The sequence below is a fragment of the Sander lucioperca genome, chromosome 10, assembly GCF_008315115.2.
Source record: "Sander lucioperca isolate FBNREF2018 chromosome 10, SLUC_FBN_1.2, whole genome shotgun sequence".
NCBI classification, from domain to species: Eukaryota; Metazoa; Chordata; class Actinopteri; order Perciformes; family Percidae; genus Sander; species Sander lucioperca.
In genome coordinates this window covers 25,130,410-25,151,185 of record NC_050182.1, presented here as the reverse complement: position 1 = coordinate 25,151,185, position 20,776 = coordinate 25,130,410, and the positions used below count along the sequence as shown (strand labels likewise).

The 20,776-nt window shown below is 38.5% G+C and overlaps 2 protein-coding genes across 2 annotated transcripts; one reads left to right on the top strand and one right to left on the bottom strand.

Moving 5' to 3' along the window:
* Nucleotides 1-699: 699 nt before the first annotated feature.
* On the top strand, nt 700-11,267 carry zgc:158689 (uncharacterized protein LOC791177 homolog). Its single transcript, XM_031299426.2, has 15 exons — nt 700-1,180; nt 3,016-3,158; nt 3,295-3,370; nt 3,471-3,557; nt 4,832-4,893; nt 5,102-5,173; nt 5,542-5,679; nt 6,214-6,366; nt 6,747-6,923; nt 7,643-8,285; nt 8,825-9,026; nt 9,455-9,517; nt 9,927-10,095; nt 10,246-10,286; nt 11,149-11,267. The coding sequence occupies exons 2-15, from the start codon at nt 3,111-3,113 to the stop codon at nt 11,219-11,221; spliced, it is 2,004 nt and encodes a 667-aa protein (XP_031155286.1). The 5' UTR covers nt 700-1,180; nt 3,016-3,110; the 3' UTR covers nt 11,222-11,267.
* A 3,744-nt stretch (nt 11,268-15,011) lies between these two features.
* ndufa3 (NADH:ubiquinone oxidoreductase subunit A3) lies at nt 15,012-16,796 on the bottom strand. Its single transcript, XM_031299433.2, has 4 exons — nt 16,511-16,796; nt 16,175-16,249; nt 15,372-15,449; nt 15,012-15,207 (listed from the first exon to the last, which is right to left on the bottom strand). Exons 1-4 carry the CDS (start codon nt 16,551-16,553, stop codon nt 15,116-15,118), a joined length of 288 nt encoding a protein of 95 aa, XP_031155293.1. The 5' UTR covers nt 16,554-16,796; the 3' UTR covers nt 15,012-15,115.
* Between the last annotated feature and the right edge of the window lie 3,980 nt (nt 16,797-20,776).

The following is a 20,776-nucleotide window of genomic DNA, read 5'->3' as shown; positions in this document are numbered from 1 at the left end:
TATCATCAGTGTTAGAGTGTTATAGCCAGCAGTACATTTCTGAGAAAACCATCCTTCACAATTCATATTTTACCTTGGAATTTACATTGGAACAAAATGACTATTTGCAAGAGGTTGCTTGTAGTTACCGACCCACAGAGACACATCACTTAACTCTGCAGCTTTGCTTTGTAGCTTAAACTACACCATCATTTATTAGTTGATTTCGATTTAGTAATAATTAGCTGAATCCGCAAAGTAACTAAAGTTAAAGTAAATGTAGTGGAGTAAAAAGTACAAAGTAACAAAAATACTCAAGTGCCAATGGCACATTTTTTTTATATTGCACTTTTCATTACACGTGAACTCAAAGTGCTTTGCATAAAAAACACAATATATATCCTATATAAAAAAAAATACAAGTACCTCAACGTTGTACTTGAATGAATCTACTTACGTCCCACTAATCCTAAACATTGGGGACTTTTCCCACCCTTTTAACCTCTCCTCTCCAGCACGTTTATTTCTTGCATTAGCCTTTAATCATCTCAGCAGTGTATTGCAGTGAATGGAGGGCCATGCAGGGCCTCCTCCTCCTGTCCCCCTGTGAGAATGGGCAGCAGGAATATGTGATGGTCCGGAGTGTAAGTAGGCCAGTGATAGGCCTGCATGTGCTGCTCTGTCTTTGGCTTAAAAAGTTCAAGTCATTATTCTCCTCCTGCTCCTATTCAGACGAGGTCCCGTTGGCTCATTGTTATTCTGCCCGAGTGACAGAGAGAGACAGAGAGGGAGAGAGGGAGACACAGAACGGGAACGGGGCTGACTGTGGTTTCCAACGGCAGGGAGCTGGTTGTAGGCTACTGGGCGGGGGTTTTTGTCGGTGTTTTTTTTCGGCCGGTTTTTGAGGGCGTGAAGGCATGTTGATAATCGGCTCAGTAATGAGGAGAGGTACTGAACGGCACCAGATATCTGACCCCGATTCCTGGGAGTAGAGAGAGGAGGAAAAAAGAGAGAGGGCCATGTGAAAAAGGGGTGGAGGGGAGTTGAGATTTAGTGCTCTGCTGGATGAAACAACCCCCCACTAACTAACGGAGAGGGAAAGTAGCCTAATAGGAAGAAAGGAGGGGGTGTTGTACTGATCATTTAACACTCAAAGACGCGCAGGAAGCCTTTATCGTTTCCCACAATGAGATCAGAAAAGGTATGTAACTTTCTTTTTTTAAGTAGCTGAATTATGTTAGTGTTTTTCAAATGGAAGTTGAGAGATCAACAGGTAGCTGTTGCACTGCACTGTGTGGGCAAATGGCAGGGTGCATTTATTTTACTCAGGAAAAACATCCACTCTGAAATTACACAACTTATTAAGTTTACATGTACATGCAGGTTTGGTACATTTTACTTGTGTTTTTTTTGGTTATGTTGCATTTTCCTCAGTATTTCCAATGCATTTGATGAAGTTGTTGAAATGAGGTGGTGTGGAAGAAAAGGCTCCTTTAGCACTAGGGTCCTGCTGTAGTTGCAATGTTGCACCATTAGTTTATCTTAAGAGAGATGTAAGAAGTAGCAGGAAGCATTTCACCATAAAACAGGACACGATACCTTTAAAACCACCAAAATGTTGTTTTTAAGACTTGCATTAGTCATTTAAACAATTTTCTTTTTGGTTCTGTAATTTCAAAAATTTTGCAGTGGCATTTGGGCTGTAAATATGTCAGAAAATAGTGTATAATGCCATCATAATTTCCTCTACAATCGTTTTGTCCGAGCATCATTCCAAAACCCACATATATTCAGTTTACTTTCATATAAAACAGAGAAAAACAGCAAATCCTCACAATGGAGAAGTTTGAATGAGATTGTTTGGGGGCATTTTGCTGGAAAAATGACTCAAACAAGTAATCGATAATCAAAATAGTTCCAGATAATTTTTTCTGCTGATCGAATTAATTGTGCAGCCTTAAGTGACATTAATGATTTTTAAATACAATGTTTGCTTCCAAACCATTTGAAGAAATTTAAAGAGGCCAGTCCACATGAATGCACCTTCTGTATCAGTTTCCCAACCACCTGCAGACTGTTCCTGTTGCATCCTGAAACAAACAACACTTTATTTCTAAGAATTAAGCCACACTAAGCTAGAAAATACACACACATCTCACTTTAGTATTTTACCTAAAGAATGTACAAAGTGTGTGCAAAGCCCTTCAAACTAAATAAAAAAGACAAAGTTAAGACAGAGCTCTCACTTTTCTGTCTTATCCTGCAGACTATTACAGCTCCTCTAACAAATTACAGACTTCACCAGGGTGGCCTTAATGAGCAAGAGTCTGGAATTTTTTTCCTTTGTCATATACCATTAGTTGATCTGGGTCAACGTTTTATCTGTAATCTCGCTGTAATAACAAAGGAGGACTGCACAGGGAAAACCAAATGAGCATTTTCCAATAAATCCAGACTGGAAATCCTTTGACCCCGGAGCAGTCCCCCTTCATCGTCCTCTCTGCCGAGGAAACATTGCAGTCGCGTGTTTATTCAGTGCTCTGTGACTCAGGCTGGAGAAGCCCATTGTTCTTATGTGAAATGATGTAACTCGTCTGCCACACAAATCTTAGAGAAATATTTGGGTTGCTGTAATGTTGTGAAGGGATAATGTAGAAACTGGCAGCTGAGGCACACAGAGGAGATCCATGTTAAAATAACACTGTTGTCCTCAGACATAACCCAATGGCGGTCCGACATCCTCATCACTTGTTGTGATGGTTCGATGGCCTTAAAAGTCCTCACACTTTTAACCATTTAGAGCGAGAGAGTGCACTGTAGAGATTATTGTGTTGTGAATGTGATATATTCTGACACCTGCTGTGGAATATACAATAATACAAATAAGTGCTTTGACAGCCTCTTTCCTCTATTGAGGTGAAAGTAAAAACACCTGGATTTGTGCGTTCTCATCAAGTTTTTAGGTCAATCTTAGGAGTTATTGTGATAGATTATCACTCACTGCACTGTATCTTCTCTTTGTCTTTTCTCTTTTAGGGGGTTGCTGTCTGCTGTAAAGCTTAGGGCCCTGAACAACAGAAATAAACAACACAAAACGTACATAGTGGCAGCCCGTAACTGAGAGAAGAAAAATGTCTCGAACAGAAGAGGTCAACAAGATGACAGAAAATGTCTATAAGGTATGACTCCTCCTCTGTATTTGTCTGTCCTGTCTGCACCAACAATGATTCTAATAAAGTGTAGTGAAATGGTTAGAAATTTGGAAAAACTTTACAAATTTGCGTGTCATAATTTGCCTGTAATTGTTGCCAACAGGGGATTCTGGACCAGTTCAACCCCAGTCTGAAGAACTTTGTGACCATGGGGAAACACTATGAGAAAGCCCTGACAGGTTTGTCAAACACAGGAGAATTCAGATGACACTGGCCTTTGATTTGTCTGAATCATTGTTTTCTGACACTGTTTCCCCTAAAATGTACTCTCTTCTTCAGGAGTAACTGTGGCTGCCAAAGGGTACTTTGATGCTCTGGTGAAACTTGGAGAGCTGGCGAGCGACAGCCAAGGCTCCAAAGAGCTGGGTGAGTGGGCGGCTGGTGGAGAAGGGCCGTGTTGAGGAGAAAATAAAAATAAATTAGTGATAGACCTAATAAATTTAAGAGAGTCGACGTGACAGCTGGAGAGAAGATGAAAATAGTCTGTGCTTCATGTGTTGGTGAGGGAGGAGATGAAGACAAGAGGGAATGAGGAAATGTAGAGAGAGAGAGAGAGAGAGGGAAAGAACAGGGGGAAAGGGAGAGAGTAGGGTCATTGTTGGGAGATTAACAACACCACATGATCTCATTGTAATGCTGAAAACAGCGGGGGAGGCAGGCAGGAGAGTCGGAGGGCGAGATGCCAGCCACCACATACTACAGCACTGTGTGACCGAGAGAGGGACTCAACTCGACTGACACTTTGTAAATGAGAAACTGTGTTAAAACAGCATGTTTTATGACATTTATACTGATGTGTTGCCCTGCATGTATGTTGATGTTGTGAACATCCATTATTAGAGCACAGATTTTCTGCACATGTTAAAGATGCACTGTAACTAATAAAAGCAGTTGATCTAAATGATATATATATATATATATATACAGTATCTCACAAAAGTGAGTAAACCCCTCACATTTTAGTAAATATTTCATTATATCTTTTAATGGGACAACACTGAATAAATTACACTTTGCTACAATGTAAAGTATTAAGTGTACAGCTTGTATAACAGTGTAAATGTGCTGTCCCCTCAAAATAACTCAACACACAGCCATTAATGTCTAGAGCCAGAATGTCCATACCTAGAGATTGGCATGGTTTTATGTTGGTTAGCCTAATAGCTGGTTTGATTTGCATTGAGAGATGATCTTATGGAAAGTACCCCATGCCAATCTCTAGGTATGGTGAAGGGTATGTGATGATGTGGGGTTATTTTAATTCCAAAGGCCAAGGGAACTTTATCAGGATGCATAGTATCCTGGATCCATGAAATAACTGGCCTTTACAAATAAAAATCTGCCTGCCTCTATGGGAATTTAACATAGGGGTGTACTCACTTTTGTTGCCAGCAGTTTAGACATTAATGGCTGTGTGTTGAGTTATTTTGAGGGGAGAGCACATTTACACTGTTATACAAGCTGTACACTTAATACTTTACATTGTAGCAAAGTGTAATTTCTTCAGTGTTGTCCCATTAAAAGATATAATGAAATATTTACTAAAATGTGAGGGGTGTACTCACTTTTGTGAGATACTGTATATATATATATATATATATATATATATATCTATCTATGTGCTTTACTGCTGCTCACAGGAGACACACTATTTCAGATGGCCGAGGTCCACAGACAGATTCAGGTGCAGCTGGAAGACGTGGTAAGATTCAGTTGCTCCGGACAAATTATTTTTTAGCAACCATTTTAAAAGAGAGTGCAATTTTTTGAGTTTTTAAATGAAACATTTATTGCAGTTATCATGAGAGTTACATTTTTCTTTGATGAACTGTGCCGGGGCCTTTCACATGGATGTTGCTGTGTCAGTATACGTTGTTTAAAATGTTGCATATGGATCTTTTCTTCAACAGTTAAAGCTGTTTCACTCTGAGCTGCTCGCCCAGTTGGAGCAGAAGCTGGAACTGGATATTAAATACCTCACAGTAAGTCAAAATGTTAATTTACTTTTGATAAATTGTGAGAAAAGCAGGATTTTTGCTTAGTTTAAAGTGTTAAGTTTAATTTATTTGACTGTAAGGTGAGGCAGTGGGAGGCAAGTTTATTTGTGTAACTAATAATTTCAATAATGGAAAAAAATATTGAGTAATTTCTGGAAAATACATAAATATATAAGAATAATTGTGTAAAATGCAACTGATTAACAGTAAAAACAAGTTCCCCTTGATAAATAAAAGTGGATTCAGTTAGTTTTGCATCACCACACTTAAATCTGAAATATTAGCTCTGACAAACCTCCTTTCATCACACATGATGAATAAATCCTCTGCCTTTTTTTCTGCTTCCCTCTCAGGCCACCCTAAAGAAGTATCAGAGTGAGCGCAGGTCTAAATCTGAGTCTATCGAGCGCTGCCAGTCCCAGCTGAAGAAACTCCGCAGGAAGAGCCAGGGCAGTCGTCACCCGAACAAATATGGAGACAGAGAGATGCAGGTAAGTGAAGGCCAGAGCTCTGCATGGGCGCTGGACAAAAATACATATTTAATACATACGTTTTTTAAGTAAAATGCACAAACACGTAAGCTAAAGTTACAATGATCTGAAACATCTCCCTCAGCATTACATCAGATTAAAAAGCAGAGTTGTGTGATAAATAGCCCAGTGTGAATAAGATTAAAGAACAATCTGCCTCAGCTGATCTGCAGAAAACAAGCAACTTAGTGCACATGCCTTTACGTGAAGAAATATGATTGATATAAGAGGGTGAAAGGGTTTAGCCACTTGGAGGGTTATGTTTGAAGAAAAGGTCACCAGGGCAAAAGGAAAGTGCTTAATAATTTGGATTTTGTTATAATAGTGCAACAGGCCAAATATGATCTCACATAATCCTTTCTCTGTACAATGTGCATTAAAGGTCACTCCGTCGTTGAGTACTACATGTATGCATGTGATTGTGAATGCAGGACTGTGCGTACATGTTGAAGGATGTTCAGGTTTGCAGTGAAATCTCTCTGACTTTTTCTCCAGTTTGTGGAGTTGATGAGTCGTCGCCAAGGCGAGCTGGACACGCTGGTTGCCACGGGTTACAAGTCTGCGCTCACCGAGGAAAGGAGACGATATTGCTTCCTGGTGGACAGACAGTGTTGTGTCACCAAACTGCTCATAAACTACCACTCAAAGGTGATCTGTTCACATTTACTTATTTATTTAGCTAGGTAACGGTTTCAGCTTTCAGATGTATTAATCCACAGCTAAAAATAGTCCCCAACATGCACTATTTTCTCCTGTTTGAGTAATGTTTGCTAAAAACAGGAAATTACCGGACATTTTGTAATAAATGAATACAAAAAAAAAATAGACTATATATTTGTAACCTGATTCAGAAGATTCACGTCTTCAGTAGGAACCAATCAGCTTGGGGCTGAGGTGTCTCAGACAGGTTAGGGAAGTTAGATTAACACATTGTTGGTTTTTGCTCTTTTCATTTGTTTACAAGAAAACAATGAAATCCAGTCTAACAGTTTGGGTTTTCTCTTTTTGTGCTTTTCAATATAATCCAGGTGAGAGAGCTTCTGTCACAGAAACTTTCATCTTGGCAGCAGTCATGTTCTCAGCCCACAAAACTCCCAGAGCGCGCTCTGAACCTGCTGCGTCACACTGCACCTCAAGGCTCAGGGGCTGCTGGGATAGCTGAGGTCTTCCGCCACACCAAGATCGACTCTGCTCAGCCAGAACAGGTCAGATCATTTTTATTTATACAGTCTCAGATGGTTGATGTGTTCTTTGGACTTTATCTTAATCTTAGCTGCACTGTGGTTGGTTTCCACAGAAAGATTACATGGTGGGTTGATAGTTTGAAACCCACAAAACAAGTTTATTATTAGTTGTTCCTGGTAGAGGTGGGTCATTGTTTTGCAAGTAACTCTCAAATCTTGACTATGAAGTTATGAATCAAGTCCCAAGTCAAGTCACAAGTCCTTAACATTTTGAGTTGAGTCCTAAACTAGTCATTATAGCCACGCATCAATGACAGATACTTAGCTATGATATTGCTGATTGTTTATTGATTTTAAAAGACAACATTTAGATCTAATAAAATCTTGGATACAAAGTTTGTAAATCCTTATGTAATCTCAGATATTTCTTATCCGTAGTCGGCACGCTTTTTAATGACTTGGAGTCCTTTCAAGTTAAAAGGCTAAGATCCAAGTGAAGTCAAAAGTCATTGGTGTCAAAGTCAAACTCGAGGTGACAAAGTACTTTTTGATTTTGCCAAGTCGGGTCTAAAGTCACCAGATTCATAAGTCTGACTCAAGTCTATGTCAGGTGGCTCAAGTCCACACCCTTTGTACTTTGAAATGTAATACTAAACTTCAATAAGACATTCACAATATTAGATTTTTAACACTGACTTCTAATTTCTGGTAGTTAACAGTATCTGTCTTTGATGTTTCAGAGGCTCTCTGTTCAAGAAGTCCCTCCCCTGTTGAATGGAGACTCCAGTCGCTCCCAGCTGCAGCGCTCGCTCCCCTCCTCCTCCCAGAGTGAAGCCTGTCCTCCTCAGGCCTCCCCCCAGACTTTCCACTCTCTCCCCAGTGGAGGAGCTGCTGGAGCCTCATCACGAGGAGCGTCTCCTCAGCACACCAGCACCCCCCTCAGTGCATCAGCCAGCCCCCTCCCTGACAGCAGTGCCAGCAGCAGTGCCAGCCCTGCTGTATCCACTCCCACCACGCCCGGTGGCTTTGCCCAACAAAGCTCTCTCCTCCTGGCTGCAAACACATCCAACCTCTCCCCGAGCCTCATCCCCTCAACGGTGATGTCGCTCAGCCAGACCTCCACAGCCGGCGGATCCTTGCATGGCATGACCCTCCCCATCCCCCACAGTGCTCCTCACAGTCCGCCACTGCCCCACAGTGCTCCTCTCTCCAGGGCCATGACTCCTGTGCAGTTACTGCACCAACAGGTGGGACCAGGAGGAAGCAATACCTCATCACCGTCACACAATCCCTGGCTGCTGAAGACCACTGACATGTGTGCAACAGCAACACTCCCACTGCCGAGGAGACCTGTCAGTGAAATGAAGCTGGGTGGCTTTCAGGGTAAGATGTGAGAAGTTTCCTCTGTATGTTTGAGTGTCCCCATCATCATTTTTTAAGTTGTAATCCTTTAGTCCTTTTCGATTTAGTCCTTGTTGATTTGGCGATATCCATGATTACTATGGTAACAGCAGGTGCGGAGCCAACACAGCTACTTTGTCAGAAACACAAACAGAAGTGCAACTGATGTTAGAGTGCAGCCAAACAAACCCACACTGTTTTAATAAAGAGTTTCAAAATAATTTAAACAACCTATCTCGCTCCATTTCTCCCTGAAATGTGAACAACTGAACGCTGACAAAAATGCTTTTAATGTAAAGCAGCAGCTGATATATAATGATGTATTTTTCATTAGCAGTAACTTAATGCAGCTCTTATATGACTGTAGGACAGCTAAAACTAAACAGTCAAGCTGATAAATCACGGAGATAAAATTACAGTGAAGCTGGATTACATGTATGCATAATTCCAAATCCCTCGTCCATAGACTAACAATTTGTTTTGAGGATTATAACTTTTATTCATCTTTCTCCTCTACCTAGGCTCTACTCTCCCCAGGATGCTCCCTTTATCTGGACCTACCCGTGTGGAAGCCATGTTCGCTCACACTCCTGGAGCAACGGAGGGCGGTGGCGTAGGGGGCGGGGCTTGCTTACTGCACTTCCTGCCTGGTGACAACATCACCCTGCTCATCTCTGAGCCCAGAGACGGGTGGCACTACGGTCAAAATGAACGAACTGGGCGGTATGTTTGTTACAAATCGCACACTGATGTAGAAAACCACTTAATGATCTGCTGTATAACTTTGAGAGGGCCTAGTAATGTTTAGCAATGTTTTAATGCACACAATCAGAAGACTCTGAAATGCTCAATGCTCAATAAGGTTGAATGTTCAGGTGTCACGATAACCACAACAAGTCAGGGAAACCACTTCCCCTTAACCTTGTGCTTTCTTTAAGCGTACTGCTAGTAGAAGGGCTTTTTTTCTTTCTTACTTCAGAGGATTTCTCATATCGCATGTTGTATGCAAGCCTCTCTCCGGCACCAGGTTAACAAATACATTCATGACAATGGAGACTGCGAGTTTTCTTCATCACACAAACCCGACTTGTAGCTTGATGCTCTCGTTTCACATCTCGTGGGCACATACAGTAAAACATTTTCCTTCACAGGAAAGGCTGGTTCCCTTTCTCCTACACTCAGTCTTACCCCAGCAAGACGGATCACCTCGAGAGGTAAGACAAACACTGACATCTGCAGGTTTTTTGACTGATTGTTGATGAACTTTGACACTGTTAATGACAGAAATGTTTCCTTCACTTCCATTTAGTTGTTTACAACTCAATACTTTGAAAAGTAGGAAGTAATAATATGACACCCTTTCCCTTTTTCCATCTGTATTCTCAATAAATCAAAACATCCTTCATGCCAGACACACAGAAAGTGCACAGGAGCACATAAACTGCAGAATGATACTCACTGTTTGCCCACTCAGTCTTTCCACCACCCTTTCCCCAGCACTTTCGCTTCCAACACCAACAGCTTTGTTGATGAATTAACACAAAAACAACATATCTCCACTCATGTTTCCTTTGTGTTTTTCCTTGTATATTCTTTCCTCTCTGTCTGTGATCTTCCCTCCAGCTCTCTCTTCTTATCTAAGGCTAACAGCACCAGTACGGGCCAGCTCGACAAGCTGGTGTCTCCAGGTCTCCCGGCCCTAACCCCTGAATCAGAGGAGGAGCGCTCCCTTCCTCCCCAGAGGGTCAGCACCTTCCGCCCGCGCCCGTACAGCATGGCCGACAGCAACAAGGTCAGAAACATGAAACCTTTGGGAGGAGGTCAAAGGTCACGGTCTTCACCCAACTGAGTCTCAATGTAAATGGAAGAGATACAGATGCTTTGTAATAATGGAAATGTAGTCGAGATATCCTTTTAATATTATGTCTTCTTCACATTACAGATCACTGCAGAATTGGTCTCTTCACCACCCTCCCCAACCAGGTAACTTTGAGCAATTCAAAGTGTGTGTCATTAAAGGGGAATTCCACCAATTTTATATGTCACAGTCAATTTACTAGTCACATTACTCAAGATTACTCAGGTAGATGATCACTTGAGTAATCTTGGCTTGGCCTTGGGGACTACAAAATAAAAAACACAAATTTCAAACTCAAACTCGTGTCTAGGAGCGTGGAGTTAGATTGACGCGGGCATCATGGTTAAGTGAAGGATCCATTGTTTTTGGAGCTTGACCATCAATTTTGACCTTTCTTTTTTAGCCAAGTTAGCGCTGTGGCTCTAGGAATGGCAATGTCGGTCTGTCAGTTGGTCCACTACTTTGGTCCCAAATGAAATATCTCAACAACTATTGGATGGGTTGCCATGGCATTTTGTAAAGGTATTCATGGTGCCCAGAGGATGAGTCCTAATGACTTGGGTTATCCTCTGACGTTTCATCTAGTGGCACCGTGAAGTTGCCTTTTTTGTTTTTAAGTGAAAAATCATCAATTAAATGGATTGCTATGAAATTTGTTACTGGTATTCATGTTCCCCTCAGGATGAATATGTAATAAATATTAGCTAATTACCAAATGTTAGTATGTTAAAATGCTAAACTAAGATGGTGAACATGCTAGACATTATACCTGCTAAACATCAGCATGTTGTAATTGTGAGCGTGTTAGCCTCATAGAGCAGCTAGCATGGCTGTAGACTACTAGTCTTGTTTCTTTTTACCTGTTTTTTGCAATTCCCACCGCTGTATGTACAATACTAATTTGCTAGAGTGCCCCTTTTAACACCAGAAACTATAGTTTAATATGTGGTTGTCATACCTTTCATTTTAATTTTTTCCTCCTTTCAGGGCCAATCCATTTGCCCATGTCCGACTTAGAAGAACTGTCACCAATGATCGCTCAGCTCCCATCATTGAGTAAGAGTTTTATTCCCACAGCAGAAGCAATCCTGTTCTCTGTGGTTTGACAAAAAATGGTTCTTTGGTTCATGTGGATTTACTTTGGATGTTCTTTTTTTGCAAATTAATTAAATACAGATTGTTTTGTTTTGTGTGCAGGAATAGAATTGTTTTAAATCAAAGTATAAAAGGTTGATGTCAGTGGTGTAGTCTACGTGATACGCAGGTATACGCAGTATACTCACTAAGAAAGCTCCAGGATTGCCATATACCCACTTAAAAATGCGCAATGACAGGCAACAACATACTTTCCATCATATTTTGAATTGTCATGTGTTTTTTTTTTCTTTGCATAGGCTAAATAAAGGTATTTCAGCTGTGAATTGGTGCATAAAAGTGTATCAAAATGCAGGAAATGAAGTCTTTGATGTTAAAAATTTCCCTGGGGGAGGACACCCAGACCCCCCCCCCCCAAAGTCCCATTCTGTCCCATACATATACAGTACAGTATACCCACTACAATACATTAGACTACACCACTGGTTGATGTGTAAAGGCTGACTTGTTATAAATATAATTACAGTCAATTTGATTTTGAGGTAGTTAATAGGAAAAAAAGAGTAGAAACAAGACCACTATAATGTTTGAAAATTCTGTTTGAGTGAGACATGGACATTAAAACAAAATCTAGGCTAGTTTTAATGTAACAGAAGTAAGGTGTTTGGCTATACTTAGCTTAGTGTTTGAGACCGACATACTGTATCGTGCAGAATAACTAACATTTTAGGTTTTTCCTGGTCTATGAAAAGAATGCCTCTTATATACAGTGCAATTTTTTTCTCGACATAACCTTTAATGTAGATTTTTTGGTTGTTTTTTGTGCCATATACAGAAAAGTTTTCTTTGTTGGGCAGATAGGGACTGGCTCCTAATAGCAGGTTGTGAACTTTCACTTTCACTGTACTGAAGTGTTACAGGATGAGGACAGGCTCCTACTGTAATTGTGCTATTACGGTATTCTATTTTTTAGAAAAGCTGCCAGATTGTTTTTTTGGTTGTAATGAAGGTGAACTTTTAAATGTATTCAAAGTGTCTTTTTCTATTTTAAATTGTGGTTGTTTGGTTGATAGAGTCTTGGCATATTTTTAATGAAATTGGCACAGTTAGTTATTTTTGTGTCATTTTAACCTTAAAATTACTGAACATGGGCAATGCTGTTTGAGTGTTCAAGTCCCTGTCAGTTATATACAGTATTATGTTTATGCCAGTTAACACTACACATTCTGCTGCTGTAAAGTCACATATTAGTGTTTCATAAATGTAGATTTTTGGAGTAGTTTAACTCTTTACCTCAAAATACATTTAAAAAAACAAATTCTACCTTACATTCGATCGATTTGATCAATGAGACTTGTTAGTTTCTGAGTGGAATACTTATTTAATATGGAGCAAGTCCTATAAAACACAGAAACAGAAAAACTCACAAGCTTCACAGACACAAACTGTGACAGTTGATAGTTGAACATTTGGATGGTGTTATTACTGAAAGTGTTGCTGTTTTCTTAGAAGGTAGCATGTTGTGGAGGGTTCAAAATGTAAAGAATGAGAGATTTGCATGCTTAGTCTTTGGATTTGATGTCTTCTTGATTCCTTTTCAGTCCCAAATCTAAAGCTAGACAACATCTAGGCTAGTTGATTGTAGTTGTCCGTTTACCAATCAAACTGAGCAGAATCTTCAAGAGCGATGTGAAAGGTGAGACAGGCGATAGGATTGAGTTTTAACGGGGAAATGTATCTATGAAAGTGATGAAGAATGCATACGGGAAGTTGACCAACGTCTGAGCAAGTGTTTATGGTAAACTAGAGATATCCAAAGTAATATTCTGTAGCTCTGTTGTCGCCTCTAGAAAACTGTGGTTTAAAGTTGAAACTTTGTATCCATGCAACCTGAAATGATTTATGTTCCTTAACTGCCTTCAGTTTCTGTAATCTTTTAGCACCTTGAAGATTCAATATAACACATGCAGGGGTTTCAGTAAATCATCTCTAACAGCATTTATGTAACTTTGAGTAGTGTTGCATCATTTATAAAGGTGACCGCAAAATATCAGAGCTAATGCTTACTCATGCTTGTAAATAGTGCTTAAAACGTCTGTGTGACTTTTATTTGAATTCTTTTTGTAATGATATTTCACTTTGGTAGAACATTTTGACTGCAGAAACAGTAAATCTCCCTGCACATGTAAGCAGTGGCGTTCAAACTTTGAACAGGAGGTGACACAGTGATAATACAGAATGACATATTATTCACCTACACAGGTGTGAATGTGTTTTAAACTGATAATATTGATTAAAATAGACTTAAAACTTTTGAGTCAAATTAACTGGTGGCTGTTTTAGTGGCAGTATTAGTGATTCATAAAATAGTATTAAACATGAACTGAGTTTGGGGCGAGTGATACAGTGAAAAATATTATAAAACAAATAATTTTACCCTTATAAATGCAAGACGTGCAAAAATTAGAGTGTAGAAATTAATACAGAGAAATAATTTACTATATGTACAACATATAAATATCTCTGAAGTGTGTAATATGTTGTAAGAAATACATGGTAAGTTTATTAAAATACAATTGTTATAAATATATAACAAGAAATGTATGGCGAAATAAGTAGACACATTTACAGCTAACAAACAGGATGTTGAAGGTGTGTACAGAAATGTGTAATGTCTAAAAGATACTTGGAATCTGTGCATTGTCAGCTGTTCTCTTATCACAACTGCAGATGGAGACCTTATGCAAAGAGATGTTACTAAAACGCAAACTTATGCAAAGTCTAAAACTCTTCTTCCAAAGTGAAACATTGTTTTAACATTGCACACCCATTCTACACAGTTCCCCAGTTCTGTGAAAAATACGAAGTTATGTAAACAGACTTGTCGGTCTGTTCTCTGAATTGCATTGACATGAAATCCTGGTGATATTATATCATGATGATGAATACTGCTGAGGAAGACATTCTTTACATGAAATACTGAACATTGATGTGTTGTGAAATAAAAGTTCTATGGAGGAAATCTTTGTCCACTTTTGCTCTGTATGTTCATGTTAGTTTATCTATGGGAGTTGAGTACACAGTACATGTGAGACAAACAGGTGTTAAAATGCATTACATCTTATTGAATAATCCAGTCTCATTTTAACTGTAGCAGCTGGGTCTTTATGTGGAACTGCTCCACATATTGTTCTGGTAACTTATTTACTCATGCAAGTAGATTAATGCTGGTATGAAACAAGGAATTCATATTTAAAGTTAATCTGATTCCATCTTTGTCAAGTTAAGCCTCTTCTGAAGGATCAGGGTTGGGTTGAAGCTTAGTATCAAAACTTTCACGATCTGCTCTGGAAAATCAAACGCCGGGTCATGTTTTCTGACTGAAAAGTGTGATTCTTTTTACATTTGTCTGTGTTTTGAGAGGTTGGTCTACCAACCCAGCATTTGTCTTAGAGAGGAAAGTCAAAACGATTTCAGGCAGACTTCTTGAAAACTGAAATTGGTCTTTTTAAGGTTTACTCTAAAAGGACTTAAGTATTTAGCTTTGTGCTCAAATTTCAACAGCTTAAATGGGGAAAATTATTGTGAAGTTACAATTTGGCTCAATTCTGCCTTAAGTTATTAAAAAATGTAAGCAAACCATTGAACTTTGAATTTTTTTCTTTTAAATGTTCATGTGAGGTTATTATGTACTAAAACATGCATCCAATCAAAATGTACTGAATGTATCCCAACCAAACAATGTGGCACAAAAGTAGAATTAAATAAATCTTTATTGTGGGACACCGATTGGTGGAGCAGCTATGCAGACACATATGAACAAAAGAAACGATCAAGTGTTGATCGTGCGAATGTGAAGTTAAAGATTTTTAAGCCATTCCAAGTTGTTTCCTTTTGGTTCACTCGGATGAGCAGGAACATCAGGCATGTTTCCATCATCTCGCACAGGGACTGCATTGGAAAAGTAAGGGGGGGAGAGCTTTAATATTTGATTAGAAGGGTGTTGAAGTAAATAGTTAAAATACCAAGAGCTGTTTCACAGGCATCAGCATTGTGTAGCATCTTGCAGTGACACACAAACACAACCTGCTGTAAAATGACTGGTGTGTGTTTACCTGGGTAGTTGTATGGCACAGACGAATTGATCATTCCTGTATACTTTGTGATGGGGCTGATTAATGGAAGAGCAAAACCTGAGAAAATACAAAGTTGTATTAACTTTACATATTAATTACATGTTATATTGTACTTTGTGTCTACATTGGTCAAATGACAAGAAAACATGGGTTAAGGTCCCCAGAACAGCTCACATAGAAACAAAGACTACAGAGAAAGAGAGCACACCTTACTCCCATTCTGGGTACACTGATTTAAATTTTTGGAATCAATTTACTGACTCTTATATACTTGCTAGTTCCCAGTAGACTCTTAATATGTAAAGACATCTCAAGACATTAACATCTGAGGTGCTTTTGGCTTGCTTCTTTTAGCAAATCATATCACAGTCCCCCTCATATGTAGTTTTGTTGATCTAGCAGCATAAAAGTAGTAACATAAATACATACATGTTTTCAAGTAGACATGATCTCATGCTGTGATTTTGGCTAAATGTAACTTCATTTGATTTGTCAAATGGAGAACCAGTAAATGGTGATGGTTTGAAGGGCCTGTTTGTTATTATTTACTCTTTATGTAAGGCACATACAGTATGTTATACATACTGAAAACAGTTGAGGCAAAGTAAATATATGCCAGTGGAATCTTTGTGGGTCCATATTTGGGATAGAGATCATTTTTTTCTTTTATAATAAATGTTGCTTTATTGGCATGGTCATAATAATTAGGTACATTATTTCCAAAGCAAGTTGTACACTACTGTTGTGCTTTTTCTATCACACACATGAGGCTGGTTACTAACCTATCAGTCCAATAGCACAGGAGGCCAGGATAACAGGCTCCTTATTCCATGCATTCTTCAGGAACGCTGCGATCCCTGCAGACAAAAACAAGGCAGGTTAAAATCCTCCACAGCTGACAATCAACCTACGGTTAGCTAACGTTAGCCACCGTTAGCAACACAGCCAAGGTCACGTTTTTCGTTTAATTTCGAATGGATATAATTGTGTTAGAGTAACTCTGAGACTTAGTTGACGTAGTCACAAATGTTTTAGATATTTATGAATGCTATTTGGAGGTCTTTATAAAGCTAATTTCACCGGGTATATGTACAAAAGATGACAAAATAATCACATACCCGCCATGTTGTCTTCTGTAGTTTCAACCCAGCGGGTGCTCATGGGAAATGTAGTAACTACTACATGACGTATAATTTGTGCGCGGGTCGCATAAAAACATTAGTGTATCAACGAGAATGAAAAAGACGGGCTACTCTTGTTTCGCGTTACGTTTGATTTAAGCAAAACATGCTCTTAGCTAAACTGACGGTGTCGATCATAGACTAACACACAGTCTCTGACCGTTTGAAACAGTTTGTAGTTGAGTTTTAAACCCGCAGGACACAGCTGCTGCTGCTGCTGCTGCTGCTGACACCAGTGTTTTTGGACTTATCTTGCAGAAATGTAAGTAACGTTACTGGGTAGATTGATAGCATGTTGCTTATTATTGTAGTCTGTCATTGATGATAAATAGCTTTATCTAATGAGTATTTTTAGTATTAACGTTACTCTAAATAACTCAATAAAACGTCGCTGATATTTGAAAATGCCCATCACAAGTTACCACGGATACATTCCCAGTATTGTACAGTATAATGTTGAGGTAACACATTACTTGAGTCTTACAATTGTATGATACTTTATACTTATACTGCACTACATTTAGAGGCAATTATTGTGCCACTACATTTATTTGATACCTTTAGTTTCTACTTTACTTTGCAGATTTAGATTATTAATATTAAACTATAAATCAACGAATACATAATGATATACTATTATAGGTACGCTACTCAGCAACGTTAGCAGTATTTATAATTAGCTCGTCCTTTACCAGCTGCAACATTAGTGATGCTTACACATTAATACATGACTAATTATAATTCAGTCATCATATATATATATATATGATTCTGAAATGGACCTGCATAATGACTACTTTTACTTTTGGTACTTTAAGTATATTTTGATGCTAATACTGTTGTCCTTTTACTTAAGTACACGTTTGAATGCAGGGCTATTTTACACTGTAGCATTGCTACTTATTCCACCACTATAAATTCCTTAAAATGATTATAAAACATTGCATAAGGAGTATGGTGAATTTATACCTACACATACCGTATGTGCATAAATAATTGTATTTTATTTTTTATTTTTATAAAACCACAGAATCGTATCTCTCTTCCTTTCCAGATGATGGAGGATTTCTCTGGTTTGGCTCTGCCTCCTCTGTTTGGAGGACACATCCTGGAGGCAGAGCTGGAGCCTGGAGGTGTGGAGCTGGGACCGGGAGAGGTAATAATGTGTTAATGATCATGGTAATGGTAAGGTTGATGCGAGAAAGTAAGAACACCTAGTAGCCAGTCCTGAGCCACAAAGTCATGTACCAAATATGACCAATTTTAACACCACCATTTAGCTTGCAAGAAAAAATATATTTAAATTGGTCTGATGAAGGTAATTTCTGACTGGGATTGTATGCATTAATGACACAGAAGGGTATTTTGCATCAAAGTAGGTACATAATAATGAAACCATTATTGTGCAATATAGATATATGTAATATGTTTTTTTTTCTGAGCACCAATAATATTGCTAAAATATTAAGCCACACAATTTTATTATAATAGATTCAGCAGCTGAAATCTTTTTTTGTGACAACTTTTCCATTTGAAACACACTGAAAACACTGACACAGACGGCCAAGCACAAAAACAGAAACAAGGTTTTTTCACTCCAGGTGGAGCTGGGCCCGGGAAGCAATGAGCTGCTGGAGAGTACAGCGCAGGAGGATGAAGAGAGAAGAGCTCTTGATAAGAGGAAATATCTGGCTCTGAACAGGAGATGTAAAGACATTGAACAGGTGTGTGTAAGCTTGCATATGCATGCATACACGTGTGTTATGATTAGGTTTAGGAATATGGCTTATATGTTTGTTTATTGTCATTTAGTTCCTAATTTTCTCACATCATTTCTAGCTATAGACTTTTTTCCAAACCAACACTAATCACTGATAGATTATTGTAGGACTGCAAATGTCGGTGCAGAACATGCTACTCCTTTCAGAAATGCCTTTTGAAATATGATTATTTTTTATTTATTTATTTGTTTTTTTGATTATTCTGCTGCTTTTCGTCACAGTTTTATCAAGTGGCATATGTCTGGCAAAAAATCCCCAAATTCCAATTTAACAATCAGATATTGGACTAATACTGATATTACTGTTTTTTTTTTTAAAGCTCATATCAATTAAGTATTATGGTGTATCTATAATCACTTCCTCCCTCACCACCTTGTAGTCACACAAACACACACAAATGGGTCTTTTTCAGGTGAATCAGAAGATTCTTGGTCGCCTTCATCAAGTACAAAGAATTACACGGCGCTTGAAGAAGGAGAGACGGTACAAAACCCCATTACAGTCATTCAATTTTGGCATTTCCCACTTGATGGCCTATCTGAAGACTTTTTAATCCTGCAGGTTTCTCATGAAGACTTTAGATGCTCATGGGGATGACTACAGAAACGCCCAGCTCACTATACTTCTAGAGGTAAGAATAAGATGGACAGAGGGCTGTATGTGATACATTTAAAAGAAGAAAAGATTTTTTTTGAAAAAAATATCAACAAATTAGTATTGTATTTTTTTATATTGAAATTTTCAATTTCACGTAATAACTCAATACTTCATGCCTGATACAATTATATGAATTTCTTTTGCAATAGCAGTTGACCATGGGTGGATTAACCTGTTACAGGGCAAAAATGTAGGCCCCTCTTGATTTGAAAATAAAGCATGCAAGCACAATATAAACTAAAATAACTAAGGTCATTAATCTGGATTTTGAAACTGTACCCTTGTACAAGACAGGGCTGCAAGATCAGGTAATAACGCAGGACGCACTTTAGCTGATATTTGAGTTCAGATGAACAAAACCAATACACACGCAACTAATTTGGGGCGTTGGGTTCTCTGAGGGTACAAGGGCAGTTACCCAGCCGGTCTGCTATTTGTTTGATGTACCATTAATACATAAATATGCTCAAGCTTGTTTAATGCCTTTATACATTTTGAATGTTTCATCTTTTCTTGTTTAAGGATGAGCCTGGAGCCCAATTAGATCCTGCTGATGGAGTGGAGGATTACCGGCTCAATGGTGTGTCTTGTTCCACTTTGTCTCCAGCATTGCATCATGCTGCCGGACCAAAGCGGAGGAGGCACCGAATTCCACGGCAAGACAAAGATAAAGACCAACAGGTAGGTGAAGAACTCTGCTGGAGTGCTAATGTCCATTCAAGCGTATTAGTACATTGGTCAGTGTGTGTCTGTGTGTGTGTGTGTGTGAGATTTGGATTAACATGTAGCTGTGGATGCATGAATGAGTAGTTTCAAATGCAGATAGATGTCATAAATGTAGGCATTATTGATTTTCTGTTGACTGAGTTTCTGCTTCTTTTCCTAGACTGAACCAGACATGTCAGTGTTGGCAGAGACACAGTTTGGAGAAATGCCCAGCCCAACTTCTCTGTCTCACTGATAATTGCACTGCAGCCCTAGATATGATGATGATGATGATGATGATGATGAAGAAGCACCCAGTTTCTCTAAGTTTTCAGTAGATACGCTGCCTCTGTTCAGCCAGTTTGTAGTTTTATTTGAACATTGTGAACACATTGAATTCATGTAAGGTAAAATAAGATGTTTTTCACCTGAGATATATATATATATATATATATATATATATATATATATATATATATATATATATATGTATGTATGTGTGTGTTTTGTATACATTATTTGCTGTTGTCGTATTTTGTACTTAGACTTGATGACAACACATACAGTAATTATGACCAGTGGCAAACTGTGCACATTACCATGGACAGCCTTGTTTGGTAAATATCTGGCAACATGGATACAATTATTGTAGGGTTGCAAACTTATTAATGGCTTTCACAATATATTCCTGGATACTATCAATGATTTCATGATTCATGATTATATTTCAGGAACTGCTCATATAAATTTCTATTTGGCTGTTAGGCTCTATTGTAAAATGTTTTTTAATTATTGTGTTTACATTTTTTAAGTTTCCCAGAATTTAGAAAGTTCTGTCGTATAGATTTTATTATATTTGCTGATGTTGCCCCAAAGCAGACAAAGATTTCACTACTTTAATTGATGTTCACATTTGCATAAACAATTTAAACTTTGTGTTCTATCATGTTTCTATACAATAGTTAAGAATTGTTTCAGTTTCAGGCAGAAATAAAAAACAAACAAAAAAAAATCCTCACTTCAGGTCAACTTGCTAGGTTTTTCTGGAGCTTTTAGCCTC